General features: G+C 41.0%; 1 protein-coding gene across 11 annotated transcripts in view; it reads left to right on the forward strand.

Moving 5' to 3' along the window:
• The first annotated feature begins 3,171 nt into the window (after nucleotides 1-3,171).
• LCORL (ligand dependent nuclear receptor corepressor like) overlaps nucleotides 3,172-20,039 on the forward strand; it is a 167,173-nt gene continuing 150,305 nt past the window's right edge. For 4 of the 11 annotated variants that reach the window (XM_042984869.1, XM_042984862.1, XM_042984861.1 and 1 more), the window contains exon 1: nucleotides 3,172-3,391. In XM_042984869.1, coding sequence (XP_042840803.1) covers nucleotides 3,238-3,391 — 154 coding nt within the window. In that variant the 5' untranslated portion in view covers nucleotides 3,172-3,237. Of the gene's footprint in view, nucleotides 3,392-15,759; nucleotides 16,810-20,039 lie in introns of those variants that run through there. The other 7 variants (XM_042984870.1, XM_042984873.1, XR_006217071.1 and 4 more) reach the window with 6 other exon arrangements.

Below are 20,039 nucleotides of genomic sequence, written 5' to 3' on the forward strand. Positions count from 1 at the left end.
TATATGATTTGCTTTAGCCATTGGAACTAGAGCAAATGGGACTCAAGCTGAAACTTAAAAAGTATTTGTGTATTGGGGCTTGCTCTTTTGCTGCTCTTAGAATACTGTAACTGCCACCATGTGAACAAGCCAGGGCTAGCCTCTTGATGATGAGGGACACCTGGCCAGATTGCTCTGTTGTCCTAGCCGATAGTCAGCTCACCCTCAGAAACAGAGCTGCCTTGCTGACAGGCAGATAATCACAAATACCCAAGTAAGCACAGCCCAGGCCAGGAGAAGTGTCTGGCGGAGGCTAATACAAATTTCCATTCCATACAATCATGAGCTAAATGAATAGTTGATGTTTTAAGCTATTAAGTTTTGGAGTGGTTTGTTATGCCCTTAAAGCTATCTGATATATCTCTCCTTTGAAGTTAGGCATGACCACATGATTTACTTCATCCAGGGAACTATGTCACTTCTGGCAGAAGCTTTTAAAAGCTGGATTGTGATTCAGCATCTTATTTTTCTTGTCATAGGGTGCTTCCAAATGGTAGAGCTTCATAAACTTGGGTCCCTTTATGGACATGGAACAGTTCTCCCCATTCTCCCTGATACTTTTCAGAGAACATATAATTTAAGAAATAAATCTTTGTTGTAATGAGCACTGGGTATTATATGTAAGTGATGAATCACTAAATCCTACACCTGAAACCAATTTTACCATACATGTTACCTAACTAGAATTTAAATAAAACTTGAAATAAAAGAAATGGATCTTTGTATTAAACCTCTGAGATTTTGGGTTACTGTTACTAAACCATAATCTAGTCCATTCTAATGTAGAAATTGGTACCCAGGAGGTATAGTTATGACAGAAAACCTAAAATATGTAGCTGTGATTTAGAAACTCAGTGGGTGGTGGCAAGGAAACTATTGTTAGTAGCTGGAAAGTTGGCAATCCATGCTAGCTGTGGTAAAATATTTGCTAAAACTATTCATGTGTGTCTCCCATTCTTCCCCTTTCTAAATAGGAATGTTTACCATGGTTATTCTGTCACTATTCCAGCACTGTTTGTTGAGTACGTGTGTGTGTGTGTGTGTGTGTGTGTGTGTGTGTAGAAACAGGGAGGATAGATTATCTTTCACAAAAGAAGTTTTATCCTGTTTTAATAAGGGACTACCAAGATTCACCCAGAGATGTTGAACTTTGAGATTAATGCCTTTACTGAATGAAAATGTTAGAATTGTCTCATGTGTGATAGGAGTGAATGTATTCTGTATCATAAGTTGAGTGAACTATAGGTTGATGACTAGAAGAATGGACTGCAGTAATCATTGGTGCAGTTTACCTGTAAATTTGGGTTATCTACCTTCTGAGAAAAAAGAATTATACTTCCCTGCTCCTTTGAAGATAGTACGCTCATATGGTTTGCTTTTGTCAATGAAATTCGAGTAGAATTGACTTGTGTAAGTTTCAGGAAGAACCAGTTTGCCATGCATGTTCTTTCCGAATATCGTGAAAGTGGGGACATTCTAGAGATTGGAGCCTCCTTAAGTCATCTGGTTGCTTGGTGAGAACCATCTGCAGTCTTCCCTCTCTCCCATCCCTCACCACTCCATCCATTGATCATTCCGAAAGCATCTTCACTAGTGATTTCACTTGCTCCTCCAACTATGACCATTCTGGGAAGGGTGACTGTGAAATTCAAATTTCATCCTTTTTTCTTTGTGAAAATGTAAAACTACATCTTCATTATTGAGAGGTAATGAACAATGAAACACTTTTTCATAGGAAGAAAAAAAAAAAAAAGGAAGCAAGCAAGCAATCCAGAAAGCCAATAAGGATAAGCCACAAAACAGGGAGGGTGGAACTGAACTCAGAATGCATAGGAGTTTCCAAGAAGAATAAAACGTATTGTCCACAGACTTGGGCATACATTTCCGGTAATACACAGTACTTCTCAGCAAACTTTGGGTGTCTTAGCTTTGGCTTGACCCCTGCACATATACAGAACTTCATGCACACTCTGGTGCAAAAGTAAAAAATGTCATTGGAGTTTATATTTAATCAAAAGTTTTCTCTCTCTCTCTGAAGAAGAAATATTTTCTCTAGCACAGCGTAGAATTTATTCCATAACATTTGTAAAATGCTAAATCCCGTGCCATGCACTGTACTAGAGTCAGAGAAGTGAGAGATGTCAAGGTACAGCCGTCTCAGTAGGTCGCTGTCCTACGGGAGTTTACATTTTGCGGAACATAACAGTTTCCCCTTTCGGAGTTTTCACCTAGCCACACCCAATCCCCCCCGTAAATAATTTTCTATGAAAAGCCTCTTTTTTCCTAATCCTTGTAAATACTCTCGCTCTCGGAGATCTCTTTGCCCTGGAACTGAAGTCACTTTGGCATCTCCCTCTGGATGTTTGGCAGTTATTTCTGATGCGGCCGAATGGCCGGCTTGCTCTATTGCTGCATCTATTCCTGCTCTATTCCTGTCATCCCGGTGGCAGGATGACAGTGACCCCCAAAAGTTTCCAACACTTAAAGCACAAAGCGCAGACAACTCGGGCGGTTTCCACCGCTCTTCTATCTGGGAGCCCAGAGAATGCAAGGCGGCTGGGTCAGACCAGGCGACGCTGGCAGCGCAATCCTGATGGCGAGTTGGAGGCTAAACCCACAAGTCGCACAGCGCAAAGAAGTCAGAAGCCAGTCTACAAGCCCAAGTGTGAGACAACTAGTGAGTGTCCATCCCTGCTGGACTACAACGACCGGCAGGCATCGCGTCGCGGCGGCAAGCTCCGCTTCGGGACCCCGGCGCAACGGAGCCTGGGAAGTGAAGTCTCCAGGCGGCCTGAGTCGCGTCGCGAAGTCAGAAGGGAGGCGTTGCTAGTCCGCTCCATTTAGCACGCTGGTTTCTGGCCGGGCTCCGAGGCTCTCGCTCCCGCTCAGGATTTTCGCGGGCGGTGGGAGCAGTATGGCTTGCTTGAGTAAACTCCGGCGGGAGGAGGGAGATGGGAGTGGATGGGGAGGCGGGGTCAGCGGAAGCGGCAGGTTGCTTCCTTCTCCTCACGCTCCCTCCCCGCCTCTCCCTGAGGGAGTGGTGGGAGGGGGAGGGAAGGGCAGAGGGAAGGTAGTGACACGTGTCAATCAACCCCCCCTCCGGGGGTGCGCGCTCCGGGGCTCGCGCCGAGGGCTCGCGCCCCTGCCTCGTGCCTGCGCCGCTCGTATGTAAATGAGGGCGCGTGACGCGGGACGCAGATGGACAAGGGAAGAGAGAGAATGGCCGCTGCCGCCGCCGCTGCTGCCGCCGCCGCCGCCGCCGCTCAGTGCCGGAGCCCTCGGTGCGCGGCGGAGAGGAGAGGATTCCGGCGGGAACTCGACTCTTGGCGCCACCGCCTCATGCACTGTGTAGGTAAGAGAGACACGGGCCGGGGCTCCGGCTCCGCGCGGCGACGGCTGCAGCAGCCCGAGGAGTTTGTGGCTGAGGGGGTTAGTTCAGTCTCTCGTTCGGGTCAGTTCAATGGGGGAGCGCGATGGGAGCGGCGGCGGCGCGGCGGCCCCGGCGCTTGCCTTTTGTCTGGGGGCTCTCGCCCTGCGCGGTTCGCGCTCCTTCCCTTCTCAGCTCTTGGGCTCCTCAGGAACTGTTAGTTCGGACCCGCTCGCCGAGCCCCCGAGGAAGCCTCTGGCTCGCGCTCTCCCCGAAACTCCGCGGTGCCCCCTCGCCGCCCGCCGTCCACCCTGTCGGGGGGAGGCAGCGGCCCGGTGGGTCGGCGCCGGGGCGGAGGGGAGCCTGCGGGCAGGGCCGGCGGGAGGAAGGCGGGCTGGTCCGCGCCCCCGCCGGGCGCACACACACCCCCTTCTCGCCGCCGGGGGCCGGGCGGGTAGACGCGGCCGAGTTCCCGGTGACTAGGACCGGGGCGACCCCCGGGCGCTCGCGGGGCGGGGGTCGCGGGTGGGCCGGCTGGGGGCGAGGGGCGGCGGGGGCGTCGCCCGAGGGGCGGGGGCACCCAACTCTGCCCTCTCGCGCTCGGCGGCGGCCGCGGCGGCGGCGGCGCTGTGTGTACCCCTTTAAGAAGGAGCTGCTCGAGCGCTGACGGTTGGGATTTGAAGTTCTTCCTCCCTCTTTGGAAGTCTGGACGGATGGGGGGTGTTGCCATGGCGACGGCACCCTTCTCCCCCCGCCCCCCTTTCCTCCTCGCGGACGCCGGGACGACTCTGGTCCTCTTGTACTGTCATGTGATGGACCCTTCCCTGCATGTACACGCACGTCGCCCTCCCCACCTCCCATCCCCGTTCTCTTGTAATTCGGTCTTCCCTTTTGGTGGGGTGGGAATCGTTTTGCTACAAACTTCTGGGCTTGGGGCTGTCATTCTGCGGGTTGCTCGGGGTGGCAGGAGGTGGTGGGAACTCCCCACCGTGCCGCCGTCGCTTTTTTGTCTGAGTGAGACGTATGCGAGGAGCTGTTATCCAGCAGGTTGGTTTAGTGGGCACAGAAGGGACAAGGAGGGTTATGGGATGGGGTGTGTTGTGCCTGTTTGTTTTGGAAGGCGGTTGCGGGTAGGAGAGTAGGGGAAAGAGGTAGAAAGGAGGGTTGCATTGTCTTAAGAAGTGGATGGATAGCGGCAGAAGCTTGCTCCACTGGCGATTAAATCTTAGCATTTGGAGTTGAGGAGTAACCTTAGTGCCTTAAGAAAACAACTCTCTTACCTTCTTTCCATCTGTTCTTGCGCCACCTCGCGCCCCTTTTCCCCCACCCCTCTCAGATTTGTTTGGTTAGCCTGAAGGTCTTTCTCGTTTTTCACTAGTGAAAAGGAGATAGTGGTAGGATAAACTAATACAGCCTCAGCTCAGAAATGTGCACTGCAGAAAACGGTGGAAATAGGGAAATGACAAGAAAGAAGATTGCTCTGACTAGGAGCATTTAAGTTCACTTTAGGCAACTTAATGTTTTACCCTTATAAAATATATTTTAGTTTTATTTAAGGAAACATTCTGGGAAATAGCTTTCTTTAGTCAAGTATTTATGAATGATTTAGTTCTTAAAAAAAAGTAAAAAAAAAAAGACCCTCACGGTATTATTCTTTTATAAAAATGTTAAGCTGACTGTTGCTAGTGCTTCCTAAATACAAAATGGACCCGTTTTCACAATTGCTTATCTAAAGATCTGTTCCACTGACAACCTGTGTAGAAATTGTTGAGTTCGTTGGGTTAGAATCAGGCAGGATGACAGCATTGAAACCCTGGCTCACAATATAATTGTGTTAAGTTTTGCCGCGGCACACAGTAATTCGGAGGCGTCTTAGGTCAGTTTTTATGTTTTAGAATTCTTTGGGTTTTTTCCCGTATCTTCTTACTTAGATCCATGAAATATGGCTCTGTATCACAAAAATATGTGTATTTCTGAAAAGTTGTCAAATTTTAATTAAACACGATGTTGGCTTTGATGGAAAAGGGGGTTTAGAATATCTTTCTGCTTTACCTACTTGGATACTCAAGTAGGATTGGAAGACATTGAAAATTGAGTGGATGTGGTATGTCTAACATGCAATCTCTATATTACATTTTTAATGTAATGTGTATAACTGTACTGTATTTGAAAGGAAATTTTTTCCTGGGCTCTAATTATATTTGAGAAATGTTTCCCATAGTCCCAGTCAGGAGACCTAGCAAAATCCATCTCATACTTTTTGTCATTGTTATTTTGAAATAAACAGTAAAACTCCTCTAAACAGGATATACACTTGTTGATTGGGTTTTTTTTTTTCCCCAGTATCCTATATGTGAAGCACCTATTCATAGTGTGAATTGGGATTAAATGTAGTTTGTGTAATTATTTTAAATTGCCTCTTGCTATTAATGTGCTTACTTTCAGTACTATGTAAACATATTTACAAAAAAGCCATATTCTTTTTCCTTTGCATGTGTGTGAATATTTATATGTATGTATTTTTGCATTGAATATATTCAGTGCTCTTATTGCTTGAAATAATTTTTATAAAACATTACACTTTGTACCTTTGAAAAGAAAATGAAATGACCCAAGTCTTTTTTTTTTTTTTAAATGTTTATTTGTTTTTGAGAGAGAGAGAGACAGAGTACGAGCAGAGAGAGGGAGACACAGAATCTGAAGCAGGCTTCAGGCTCTGAGCTGTCAACACAAAGCTGATTGCGGGGCTTGAACTGGTGAACAGCGAGATCATAACTTGAGCCGAAGTTGGATGCTCAACTGACTGAGCCACCCACGCGTCGCCTCGCCCCCTCCCGCCCCCACCACCAAAAGTCTTATTTTGAAATGAGACATAGGAATTGTAAGCAGTAATTTAGGGTCATATAACAAATTAATATTGAGCCAGTAGTGAAATTTTAAATCTCAGTTCTTAGCCTAGGTTTTTAAAGTAACCTGATTTTTTTTAATAACTCATCTATATTATTCTAATTTCATGGAGGAAAAAGATCATTTTAGTTGTCATGACTGCTGGTAGTTAGCTAAGATGTTTAACCCTTGATAAGGAAAGTGATGTTTGCCTTTCTCTATTTGTGGAACTCATGTCTTTAGGTTAGATTTCTGACTACTCTGTACTTTATTCCTGGTTTTTCTTTATAATTTAATTGAAAAGTTGTTCTACAAATTCTGTGTCCTAATCAGTAGCTCTATTTACAATTTATAATTCGATTATTTTTCTATCATCATCCTATACTATAATTTTGAGTATGCTCAGCTAACAAATGTTTGAGTGCTTACTGGATTTAATAAATAGTATCCTAGTACTCATTATGACTATGACTATGACTCATTAAGTGATAACAGACAAAGTCCTGGATTTTATGGAATATATAATACAGTTAGTATCTGATAAGTCATAAAATTTAAAACAAAGTAAAGTTGAGGATAAAGGAAATGCATTAGCATATTTTTAAGCATTACCAGAACTTGTATAGTCCATTAGGATAGTCAGTCTGGGAGACAGGCCAAGTTTTTGTTTTTCTACTTTTTCTTAACTTTTAATTTTGATAAAATTTCAAATTACAAGAAAAGTTGGAAGAATAGTACAAGGAACTCCTGTATACCTTTACCCACATTCACCAGTTGTATTACATTTTGCTGCATTTGCTTTATCATTATTGCCTTATATCTATTTATCTATTCTTATTTTTTCTGAATCATTTGAGGATAATTTGGTGACATCATACCTCTCTACCCCTAAATTCTTCAGTGTATATTTCCTAAAACCAAGGACATTATCTTACCTAATCACAGTATATTATTAAAACCAGGGCATTTAAAAATGATATAATACTATTATCTATTTCATAATTCATGCTCAATTTTTATCTTTTATCTATTAGTCCCTTTCCTCCCCCCACCCCACATCATGTATCCTGTGATCTCTTTAGTCCTATCTCTTTAGTCTCTCTTAACGTGGAACACTTCCTCAGCCTTTCTTGTATTTCTTGACCTTGACATTTTTTAAAAGTACAGAATGGTTATTTTGTACAATGTCCCTCAATTTGAATTTGTCTATTGTTTTCTCATGACTAGATTGGTTATACATTTTTGGCAGGAATACCTCTAAAGAGATATTCTCTCTTTATCAGTACATCATATCTTGAGGTTCGTGATGTTGGTTTGTCCCAATGTGATGATACTAGGTTTGAAAATTTGGTTAAGGTGGTGTTCTCCATATTTCTCCCTGAAAGTTACTATTTATCCTTTTGTAATTGATATGTAATTTATGGGAAAATGTTTAGAGGAACAGAATATCTACATAGTCACACCCATATTTCACTCACAAGTTTTAACATCCTTTCATGATTTTCTATCTTCACCATTCCTTCTATAATTAGTAGTTGGTATTCTGTCATAAAGCCATCTTTCCCATCTCCTCTCCACTATTTATTTATCCAGTTATTTCTATTTGTATGAACTCCTGGATTATTTTTATTTTTATTTTTATTTTTTTAGAGAGAGTGCACCTATGAGCTGGGGAGAGAGAGGGAGAGAGGGGGAGAGAGAGAGAGAAAGGGAGGGAGAGGAAGAGAGAGAGAGAGAGAGAGCAAGAGAGAGAATCTTAAGCAGGCTCCACGCTCAATGTGGAGCCTGATGCAGGGCTTTATCCCAAGACCCTGGAATCATGACCTGAGCCAAAATCAAGAGTTGGATGTTCAACTGACAGGCACCCCTGAACTCATGGATTCTTACTTTATTTAATGGTTACATCCATTTCTGTCATTATTTTGATCCCAGATTGTCTCAGGTTTGGCCTTTGGGTGCCTCATCAAGCTGGTTCCAGTGTTTTTTACAAATCACACCTCTCTACAACCCCTCTCACCCTTATCTCTCACACGATTTTTTTTTTAAAGTTCATTTATTTTATGAGAGAGAGAGAGAGAGGGTGTGCGAGCACCTGAGCAGGGGAAGGGAAGAGAGAGAATCCCGAGCAGGCTCCATGCTGTCAGCGTAGAGCCCGATGTGGGGCTCGATCTCATGAACCTTGAGATCACGACCTGAGCTGAAACCAAGAGTCGGATGCTTAACCAACTGAGCCACCCAGGCGCCCCTCAAATGATTTTTTGAGCACTTCCTGCCAAAATATGATATTCCAGGTTAATCTTGTACTTAACCTGTCCAAGCCCTTAAATCATCCATTTCTCCAAGGAGCATCTCCATTCTTTTTAGTGTAGAATAGATTTAGATACCAAAATCTGAACACTAGGTTTCAGCGCTGTTTTTAAACCCTATTTTTCTGATACAAAAGCTAATACTCAATGTAACTGATTTGCCTAAGGTTGCTACATCAAAACAAAATGGCAAAGATTTGATTAGAATCATTCTATAAACTCCAGTTTATTCCCTACATACCGGTGTTATGCAGTAGAAATATAATGGGAGCCAAATATTTAATTTAAAATTTCTGGTAGCCACATTTGAAAAGCACATTTTCTAGGCCAGTGTGTTCAAAATATTTTAACATTAATCCATACAAAAATTATTAATGAGTTCGTTTCAATTCTTTTGTAATATTTAATTTTTGAAATCAGGTATTTAAAACTTTTTTTTTAATGTTTATTTTTGAGAGAGAGAGAGAGAGAGAGAGAGAGAGAGTGAGAGCACAAACAGGGGAGGAGCAGAGAGAGAGGGGGACACAGAATCCGAAGCAGGCTCCAGGCTCTGAGCTGTCAGCACAGAGCCTGACGTGGGGCTCAAACCCAGGAACCATGAGATCATGACCTCAGCTGAAGTCAGACGCTTAACTGACTGAGCCACCCAGGTGCCCCTGAAATCAGATATTTTATACATCTAGCACATCTTAATTTGAACTAGCCACATTTCAGGTGCTTATTAGCCACATGTGGCAAATGGCTACCTCGTTGCACGACGTAGTTCTGTGGGGTAGTAGCTCCAGCCAACTCTTGATACCATGGTGCCACTTACTTCAGATTGTTGATAATAACCACACCTATAGCTTAATTTATCTTCCCCCAAATCTTTTATTTGTATAGACTAATACAGCAAATAAGTAAGCTCTGGAGCTAGACTACCTTTGAAACCTAGTGTTACAACTCACAAGTTGCCTAATCTCTCTGTACTTTAGTTTCTTATCTGTAAATTGGAGATAATAAAGTGGCTTGAGAATTAATTATGTTGATATATGCTAATATGTGTCTGCCATATAAAAAACATTCCATAAATTTTAGGTGTTATTATTAGTGATTTATACAAGTTATTAGCAGCTTTGAGCTTTATGCTTTTGCCAGTAGGTTCTGTCTGGTGGGAATGCTGGTACACGATAAAAGGATCATGAGGCATGTTAGTGGAAAAGATAGTGAGGGCTTGCATTATCTGTATTAAGGTTAGTTTAGAGCCACAGAGTCAGGGTTTTAGAATCACAGTATATCACTTAGTATAATCCTGTCTTTATATGGAGTGACTAAAAAGACATTTGATGCCTTCCTACACTCTAAGGAATCTTTTGGCTTTGTAGTAACTGAATACAAGAAATTAGTTTAAATTCATTAAAAAAAAAAATCCGTATCCTACTAGATCATACTAGATCATCTTGCAGCTACTCTTTGTTGGTACCTACTCTGTATTTTATGCTTCCTTAGAGCTTTGCACTCTGCAAGTGTTTGTAGAGTGCAACTTTCTTCCAAACTACCTGTGCCATTTATAATAGCAGTATCAGTGTCAGAGGATAGTCTCTTCCTCTATTTTTAACCTGTGAAGAAGTTATGGGAGCGACTCATAGAGCTGTGACACTTAAAAGATAGGGCAGTCCAGGTAAATAAAATTTTAGATAATCAACTTGACATTTCTTTCTGGCTACTTCTTGCCTTCTGATCTTTTGTCTCCCCACAAACTTCTTCGTCATCTTTTCATTACTGCCATGTAAATTCCAAAAGGGTAGATTTACTTAGAAATCTTAATTTGATGAAGACTGGTATGGATGGGTCAGCCACCCAAAAACCTTGGCACTTGGCTGTAGCCAATTTTTTACCCATTTAAAAAGGTGTAAATTATGGCACTAATAATGTTCACCAGGAAAATGGAATCTGTGTTGATAATGAGTAGTTGGGTGTTTAAGACATGTATCCAGTATGTCTTTAAAATAGGCATGTCTGGGGCACCTGGGTGGCTCAGTCTGTTAAGCGTCTCACTTTGGCTCAGGTTGTATCTCGCGGTTTGTGGGTTCAAGCCCTGTGTTAGGCTCTGTGCTAACAGGTCAGAGCCTGGAGCCTGCTTCAGATTCTGTGTCTCCCTCTCTCTGCCCCTCTCCCACTCACTCTCTCTCTCTCTCTCTCTCTCTCAAAAATAAACGTTAAAAAATTTTTTTAAATAGGCACATCAATGGATTTTACATGTAAAATTTGAAATCCCTTATACTCCTGGATTATTTTATACTTGGGAGGGTAAAGTTCTGCCATCCTTAGAAACAAGTAGTGTGCGAATTTTGTATTTTTGCAAATATTAGAGGCTACAGGTTGGTCTCTTCATGTCCATACTACTTCCCGTGACTGGCTATATATGTGTATCCCTCAAGGCTTGGCTGTGCACCTTGAGAAGTTGTTATTATGTATTTCCCCCATGCTCCCCTGACTTGTCTGACTTTCAGCCCTGGTGTTTAACTCTACAACAGTGCAGTCTTGAGAGGAGAAAGCAACAAAGGCATGTAGATTTTGGGGCATGCAATTTTTTCTCCCTTATTAGTAAATCTAGTCTTTCATTTATTCTACATTTTGTGTGTGGACTTCCTATCTTTTTCTTTTTTGATAGTATTCCTTCTTCTTGGTGTGTGTGTGTGTGTATATATATATATATATATATATATATATATATATATATAGCCAGCAGTCATGGGTGATAACAGTTGGTTAGAGCACTAAATTCGTAGGTTCAAAATTTTGGGGACCCATTTAACTTTATTAGAGTCCATACTTAGGGCTGAATCTATCATTAAGCAATTCTTTCAAAAGTTTTCATTCACCACAGAAGGTAAGAGAATGTGAAACTTAATGAAGGATCACTTTTCTCTATCTCCTCTCATTTTATACAGTTTTCTCATAATTGACAAGAAACCTAACCTCACTTACATTCACTTCTTGTTTTTCTTTTTTATTTTATTTGTTGCCAAGTTATTATTACTTTGTTTGCACTGTCTCATAGATTCAGTTTTTATCGTGAAGTAAGCACTTTGGGGAGATTCAGATAAGATTTTGGTTTATATCAATATCTGCATTGCTGGTTTTATTGTGTTTCAGTCTATATTAAATCATTATTTGAAACAACTGCTTTGGTTTGTAGTTTACAAAGCAGTAATATCTCCCATTTGTCTTTCTTCATCAAGTAAATACTAATAACCATATTCAGGAAGTACATCATAACTTACTGGACTGCTTCTTCCTTATTTGTATGTCTAGCTTCTTCTTTAAGACAGCCTATACATTTTCATCTGCTTTTACTTCTTTTTTGTATACATTGCCCCAAATTCTTGAGTATCTTTTTAGTTGTATGTTCTACCCTGCATCCTCAGTAACTTGTAATTGTAACCTAGAGTCTTTTCTAAAGTATTTACTGAAAAACAAGCTTTCATTAATTCATTCAGATTGGCCAATTCATTTCTTTTTTTTTCTTTTTTAAATATTCATTTATTTATTTTGAGAGAGAGAGACATAGAGAGTGAGCAGGGGAGGGGCAGAGAGAGAGAGAGGGAGACAGAGAATCCCAAGCAGGCTCCATGCTGGCAGCCCAGAACCCGTCATGGGGCTTGACCTGAGCCAAAATCAAGAGTCCGACACTCAAACAGTGGAGCCACCCAGGTGCCCTGGCCAATTTGTTTCTGATGGGTATGTGCAAGGTTTGTATGTAGGAAGTAACTTGCCCAGTAGTATTCATATTTAAGTAGTAAATCATTTAGGGACAAGGGACTGAGTCCTAACAAATGGTAGAAAGGACTAAGAATTGAAGGAATATGGTTTTTTTTCTTAGCCTTAATCATTATAGCCTTTGGCACAAGTCATTTTTCTGTAAACTAAGATAATATCTGTCCTTACATGCTCACTATTTTTTGTTTTGGGGAAAGGTGCTGTAATACTTACACAGTAGTTTTTTTTTCTGTGCTAAAGATATAAATTAAGGAATTATCAGCATAAAGATGATATTTAGGGGTGCCTGGGTGGCTCAGTCAGTTAAACATCCAACTGTTGATTTCAGCTCAGGTCATGATCTTAAGGTTCATGGGATTGAACCCTGCTTTGGGCTCTGTGCTGACAGCGTGGAGCCTGCTTGGGATTCTCTCTCCCTCTCCCTCTGCCCTTCCCCCACTCATTCTCTCTTCCTCTCCCTCCTCAAAATAAATAAATAAACATTTAAAAAGAGGACGATATTTACATCCATGGAAATGGATGAGATTACCTAGGGGTAAGGGATAATTAGAGAGTAGAGTACTCTATACCATGTCTTAAGAAATCTTAACATTCCCTGGGCAGATGAAGAGGAGCCCCAAGGTAAGGCCACTGAACTTTTACACTGAAAAGTAAGACAACAGGCTATAAGTAGGAAAACCAGGAAAGAGTAGTATCGCCAAATCTAAGAGGAGATTGTTACATGTTGTTGAGATGTTAAGTATCTTGAAATAGGGAAGTATACATTGTTTTTGGCAACATGGAGGTTCTAAGTGACATTATTAGTAAATTGCAGCAGTATGGTGGGGGAGGGAAGCCACATTGTAATAGGTTAGAAAAATAAGAGATGTATATAAAGGATTATTAGACTACTCATTTGAGAAGCTACATTGTGAGGAAAAAGATAAAAGGGGCAGTAATTGGAAGACCCTGGGGTCTAGGGATGTTTGTTTCTTAAATAGGAGATACCATTATGGTGGGGACTGCTTTTTTGAATCAGTAATATCAATGATTAGTTTGTATGTTATTTAATTAATCTCAGACTTGATAGCAACAATATGTTGAGACAGATAAATAGGATGGGCTTGGTTTGAGTCACTGAATGTGATCTCTAAATGTATCTCTTTTTTTTCCTTCAAAAATTTTTTCCTAATTAAGTTCATCACTAAGATATGTGTGGAATTAATGTTATACAATTTAAAGAAATGATTTTTTTCCAATTAATTTACTGTTGTCAGTTAATCCTCACAGATCTTGAGTCCTACTGTGTGGCAGTTGATGGGGGGGGGGGCATTTAATTCTATGTTTCTTCCTTATTGGGTTCTGAACTGGAAATAGACTTAGGACTCAAAGATCAAAATGTTAGCTTTTTAGGTAATTAGGTTGTATTGGGGTTCCTGGGTGGCTCAGTCGGTTAAGCATCTGATTCTTGATTTTAGCTCAGGTCATGATCTCAACAGTTTCGTGAGTTTGGCTCCGTGTTTGGCTCTGAGCTGACCGCTGACCAAGTGGAGCCTGCTTGGGATTCTCTCTCTCTCTCTGCCCCTCTCCCTGCTCGTGTTCTCATGGTCTCTCTCAAAATAAATAAATAAATTTAAATGGTGAGGTTGTATGGACAAATCAGACTTCTTTACTCCCTGTCCTCCTGAATTGACCTTACCAACAATCAAAGATAGAGCAGTTAGAACTGTAGACCTCTTCTAAAATACTGGGAAGTTCTGTGCCTGGTAGAACTTGGTGAGTTTACCATGTGATTTGCTTATTGCTAAGGTGTGACCATCTAGGCAGAGTAAGAGGGAAGCTTGGCCGTGCATGAAAAGTGACCTTTAAAACAACAATTCATCCCACTAGGAACAACTATCAGGTTGCTGCCAATATTAGTCATTCTTCTTTCCTTTGGGAGGACTCAATAAGGGGTAGAGAAAAGGGCAGAAGCTTCTTTCAAAATACTTCCCCTAAGAATGAAAATTGTTGGGAGAGGTGGGGACTGTGGGTGTGTAAAAAGCTTAGTGTATAAGAAATAGGGCTTAGACTTTGCTTTTATTAAAGCACGCACAGTTGTCAGGGATGTTAAGTATCAGAGTTGGTATAATATAATGGAAAGACAGAAGAGGGAGCAATTAATTTTGATTTGAAGGATCTGAAATGATGAAACTTCGAAAGATTGAGTGAAAGCAAGAGTTGGCATACTTTTTTTATTCCCTACACTGTACTTTTCAGCTCCTGATTTATTTATTTTATAACTAGAAGTTTATACTTTTTTTTTTAATGTTTATTTTTGAGAGAGAGAAAGAGAGCAAGTGTGCGTACCAGCAGGGGAGGGGCAGAGAGAGAGGAGGACACAGAATCTGAAGCAGGCTCCAGGCTCTGAGCTGTCTACACAGAGCCTGACACGGGGCTCAAACTCGCAAACTGTGAGATCATGACCTGAACGGAAGTCGGATGCTTAACCAAAGTTGGATGCTTAACCGACTGAGCCACCCAGGTGCCCCTGGAAGTTTATACTACTTAATCTCCTTTGCCTGTTGGGCCCATCCTTGCACCCACTTTCCCTCTGGCAATCACCAGTTCTCTGTATTTAAGATTCTAGGGTTTTTTTGTTTGTTTATTTTTTTTTAGATTCCTCATATAAGTGAAATATTTGGTACTTGCTTTCTCTGATTTATTTCACTTAGCATAATACCCTCTAGTCCCATCAGTACTGTCACAAATGGCAAGATCTCATTCTTGTTTTATGGCTGACTTACGTCTCTGTCTATCTATCACATCTTCATCCATCCATCAATGGACACTTGGGTTGGCTGTTGTAAATAATGCTGCAGTAAACATAGGGGTGCATATATCTTTTTGAATTAGTGTTTTTGTTTTCTGTGGCTAAATACCCAGTAGTGGATCATATGGTGTTTCTATTTTCAGTTTTTTGAGGAACCTCCATACTGTGTTTCCTAAAGTGGCTGCACCACTTTACATTCCTGCCAGAAGTGAAGAAGCACTCCCTTTACTCCACATACTCTTCAGCACTTGTTATTTGTCTTTTTGATAGTAGCCATTCTGACTGGTGTGGGGTGATATCTCATTGTAGATTTGATTTGCATTCCTCTAATGATTAGTGAGTGATGTTGAGCATCTTTTCATGTGTCTGTTGACCATCTGTAGGTCTTCTTTGGAAAAATGTTTATTCAGGTAATCTCATTTTTAATTGGATTTGTGTGTGTGTGTGTGTGTGTGTGTGTGTGTGTGTTGAGTTGTATATGTTCTTTATATATTTTGGATATTAACCCCTTACCAGATATATCATTTGCAGATTATCTTCTCTGCAGATATCATTCACTAGGTTGCCCTTTTGTTGATGAGGTTTCCTGTGTTGTGTAAAAGTTTTTATGTAAAGGGCTGGGTAGTAAATATTTTAGGCTTTGGGGGTTATATGGTCTCTGTTGCAGCTACTCAGCTTTACTGTTACAGTGCAAAAGCAATATATAAATAAATGAGCATGGCTGTATTCCAATAAATTGTTAACAAAATTCCAAAATTGTTTACAAAAATAGCTGGATTTGGCCTATAGACCATAGTTCTCTTATCCCTAAGTTAAATAATCTAGCAGGAGAGTAGGGTGGAGGGAACAGGCAGAGGGATCGTAAAAGCAAAAGGTATAGAAGTCTAAATAATGATATATTCTGAGAATATTCAGCACTCTAGAGTCATTGGAATATAGACTGGGAGTAGGGAGTGGGACTAGAAGTATAAATTATGGACTCTATAAGGAGGAAATTATGAGTCTTGAAGTTTTTCTTTTTTTAATGGCTAATAAGCATGATCAGATAAGTTGGCTTATGTTCATTTTGAACATCTGCTGTTGGTTCAGGTTTAAGGGGTTTTTTTGTTTGTAATAGTTTTAAGAAGCTCAAATTGAAGCAGCCCTTTTAAGTCAAAACTGGGAAATGAGCAATCTCCACCTCAATATATTAATTAAGATGTTGGATTGCTGAAGTACTTGCAAATGGCACCCTTCTTTTCTGTCTGGGTTCTGAACAACTTGAAAAATGAAACAAGGAAAAAGATAGGAGCCAGAATATCACTTCTATTGCTGATTAGATCAGGTTAGAGGAACAGCTTGGGAGAATCACGTGGTCTGGCATAGGCCAACTTAGCCACCCTGTTCTAGGCATACTAGGGAAGCAGAACAAAATATGAGCTCTCTGCAGGTATGTTTTCCCAATAGCTGACTCCCAAGGGGAAAAGGAGCAGAACTGAGCTCTGTCTACTCAATTATTCTTTGCAAAATCACCAATTAGATCAGGCAGTTCACTTCCCTAGGGGTGAAGAGAGGCTGATATTATGCTTGTGAAGCATCCTTCCTCACAGAAACAAGGAGCAAGGAAAAGGTGTTATTCCTCCAATAATCCAAGCTACTTTTTGCAGTTATATCTGGAGGTAAGTTTACTGGAAACGATACAACTATTATTATACTGAAAACAAGTCAAACTTACATATTTTGGATGTTTAAAAAAATATTTCATTCTACTGTTTGAAACTACCATGTTTCTTCTTCTTCTTTTTTTTTTTTTTTTTTTTTTTTTTTAGCGTATTTATTTTGAGAGAGTGCGCATACAGGGTGAAAGGGCGAGGGAGAGAGAGAGAGAATCCTAAGCAGGCTCCACACTTAGCACAGAGCCTGATCCTGGGCTCAACTCAGGAACCATGAGATCAAGACCTGAGCCAAAAAGTCAGATGCCTAACCAACTGAGCCACCCAGGTGCCCCACAACCATATTTTCTAAACTCTCACTCTTTTTAATGAACTAGATTTTCTACAGACCTGTGTAAGATACTTAAGTAAAATGTATGTTTGGTGAGAAAAGAAAGACAAGACTAACTTCTTTATCAAGTGACTTTTTAAATTTAGAAAGAATAGAGAACTGTTTTTTTAAGTGGAAAAAACAGATACTTTGATAAAGAGATGATGCTTTTAATCAGTTCTGACTGTGGATACTTATCCAATTTATTCACTGTATCTCTTTCTTTAAAATGTTACCAATTTTTCCTTATCCTCTTCCTCTTCCCTTTCTGAACAATTCAGTACTAAAACCATCAGATGGGACCAAGTGAGGGTAAGTGTCTACACTGGATGGTGTATGTGGGAGAAGGAGCCATGTCCTTTTGGAGGAATGGCATGTCAGAGCCTGACAGGGATGAGGAGGGTCCCCATGTGGGTTGATGGAGTTTTGAGAGGCGAGGAGTAATCTGCCTAGAAGGGCATGCTGGTGCAAAGTGTCAGAGTCCAGGCAGAGTATCTATGAAGGATAGTAGACCTGGTATGAGGGAGGGTTGGTTGGTCCTAGTAAGGGGTGTCTAGACCTCAACAGGGTAAGAGGATGATAAGGAGGACAGCTGCTGGAAGGTTGGGGGGGAAAGAAAGGAGGGTAGCCTAGTGTGGGTGTATTGAAGCAGATTGGATGAGGAGGGAGTCTGTGCATGGAGGCATCTCAGTGCAAGATATCAAAGCCTGAGGGTGGGGAGAGGAAGGCATCCCAATGGAAGGGTCAGCTCAGTATAGGTAGGGTATTACAGGAGGAGGAAGGTATTCTTGTAGGACAGATGCCAGGCTTGAGGAATAGGGACCTGAACAAGGTGAGGAAGTTATATACATGGAGAAGGCATGGGGGTGTTGGGGCAGAGAGGGTCAAGGAAAGCGTCCCTGTAGGGAAGGGAAGGCAGCCACAATGGGAGATTGGCTATATACAGGGAGACTGGTCAAAAAAATAAATATTAAAGATAATGGGAACCAGGCCTCTCATTGTCTGAGAAGGGAGTTACAAATATGGAATTGGAGAAAACTAGAATGCTCTCTGTAGTGTTGGACTGGAAATGAGATACTGCTATGAACTCATGATTTTCATAGTGTATAGTATATAGAAGTAAATGTGTGTGTGTATATACACATGCCCTATACCATTCACTGAGAAGGGGCCTAAGAGCAGCGACTGTCCAGTAGCTTTGTGCCTAACGTATCATCGTTAATTTCCTGATTTTGATACTTGTATTTGTAAGAGAATACCTCTGTAGGAATTACTTGTTGAAGAATTCAAGGGTCATGGGACATCCATTTATTCTCCAATAGTTGGAAAATAAAAGTTTTTTACCATACTTAAGATTAAAACACTTTCTGCAAATTTAAGATTGTTACAAAGTAACAATAAGTATTTAAAAGCAAACTTATAGGGGTGCCTGGTGACTCAGTTGGTTAAGTGTCTGACTTTGGCTCAGGTCACGATCTCACGGTTTGTGAGTTTGAGCCCCGCGTCAGGCTCTGCACTGCCAGTTAGCACCTGCTTGGGATTCTTATTCTCTCCTCTCTCTACCCCTTCCCCACTCATGCTTTCTCTCTCTCTGTCTCTCAAAATAAATAAACTTAAAAAAAAATAAAAGCAATGTTATGAGTCAAATATTACATTCTTTGAATTAATCACTTTCAGCCCTTAAAACCACGTAGTTAATAACATGTAAATTGTCTTGCAGGTTTTTCAACACTAAGAATTGCTCTTTGGAATAATGATAGCTAATATCTACTGAGTGCTTATCATGTGTCATACACTATGTGTATATGTTTTAATCACATTTAATTTTCACATGCAAATTAGCACAATTTTTATCTTCATTTTTCAGATTAGAAAACTGAAGTTTAGAGAGGCTGACTTTATGAAGGTGGAATTCAGATCCAGGTCTATATTTGCTCTCCTGGTCAAACCTGATTAAAAAATTAACAAGTCTGATCTTTCCTGATCAGGTAGTCATGTCTAAAGCTTTAGTAAAATACTGCGGTTCTCTGCTTCATTTCAGAACCCTGAGTTTCAATGGTAGGGAAAAGAATTCTGGATTTAGACCTCAGACCTTTCTTCCTGGTGAAGAATAGAAGAGAATAGGGGCTTCGGTTATTTAAAAAAATTTTTTTAATGTTTATTTATTTTTGAGAGAGAGAGAAGGAGAGAGATGGAGTGCGAGCAGAGAAGGGGCACAGAGGGAGAGGGAGACATAGAATCCAAAGCAGGCTCCAGGCTCTAAGCTGTCAGCACAGAGCCCAATGTGGGCTCAAACCCACAAACTGTGAGATCACCACTGGAGCCAAAGTCAGGCTCTTAACTGACTTAGCCACCGAGGCGCCTTGGGCTTCTCTTATTTAAAGGCACATATCTCAGTTAAGGGTTCTATGAATGTGGGTTAATCAGAAACAATATACCCAAATTTCTTTCTTGGTCCTTCAGTTGGGAATGGCCAGTGGTAGGAGCATGGAATTAGTGGGGCAAGGATTTTCCCCAGCACAGATTGTCAGTGTTTTTAATCTGGATATAAAGTTGCTCTCTATCCTAATTCCAAGAACGATGGCTATCACCTTTCTATCTCTTTTGAACTTTTCCAAAGAACGGCAAATGATCAAATAGAAGATAGCTAGTGACAATTTATTGTTTCATCTTAACTCTCCTTTGCCTGTGCTCCCTTAGACCCATTCAGAATATAGGAATGTAATGCCCTGGTAATTTTGTTTTTAACACACCAACATTATGGCATCAGCTTAATCATTACCTATTTTTTCTCCTTTGCCTTATTATTTGACCTTTTAATATTTCCATTATGACATAGGCATCATTTATAAGTGGGGTTGAATAT

This window comes from Panthera tigris, chromosome B1 (genome assembly GCF_018350195.1).
Source record: "Panthera tigris isolate Pti1 chromosome B1, P.tigris_Pti1_mat1.1, whole genome shotgun sequence".
Lineage (NCBI taxonomy): Eukaryota > Metazoa > Chordata > Mammalia > Carnivora > Felidae > Panthera > Panthera tigris.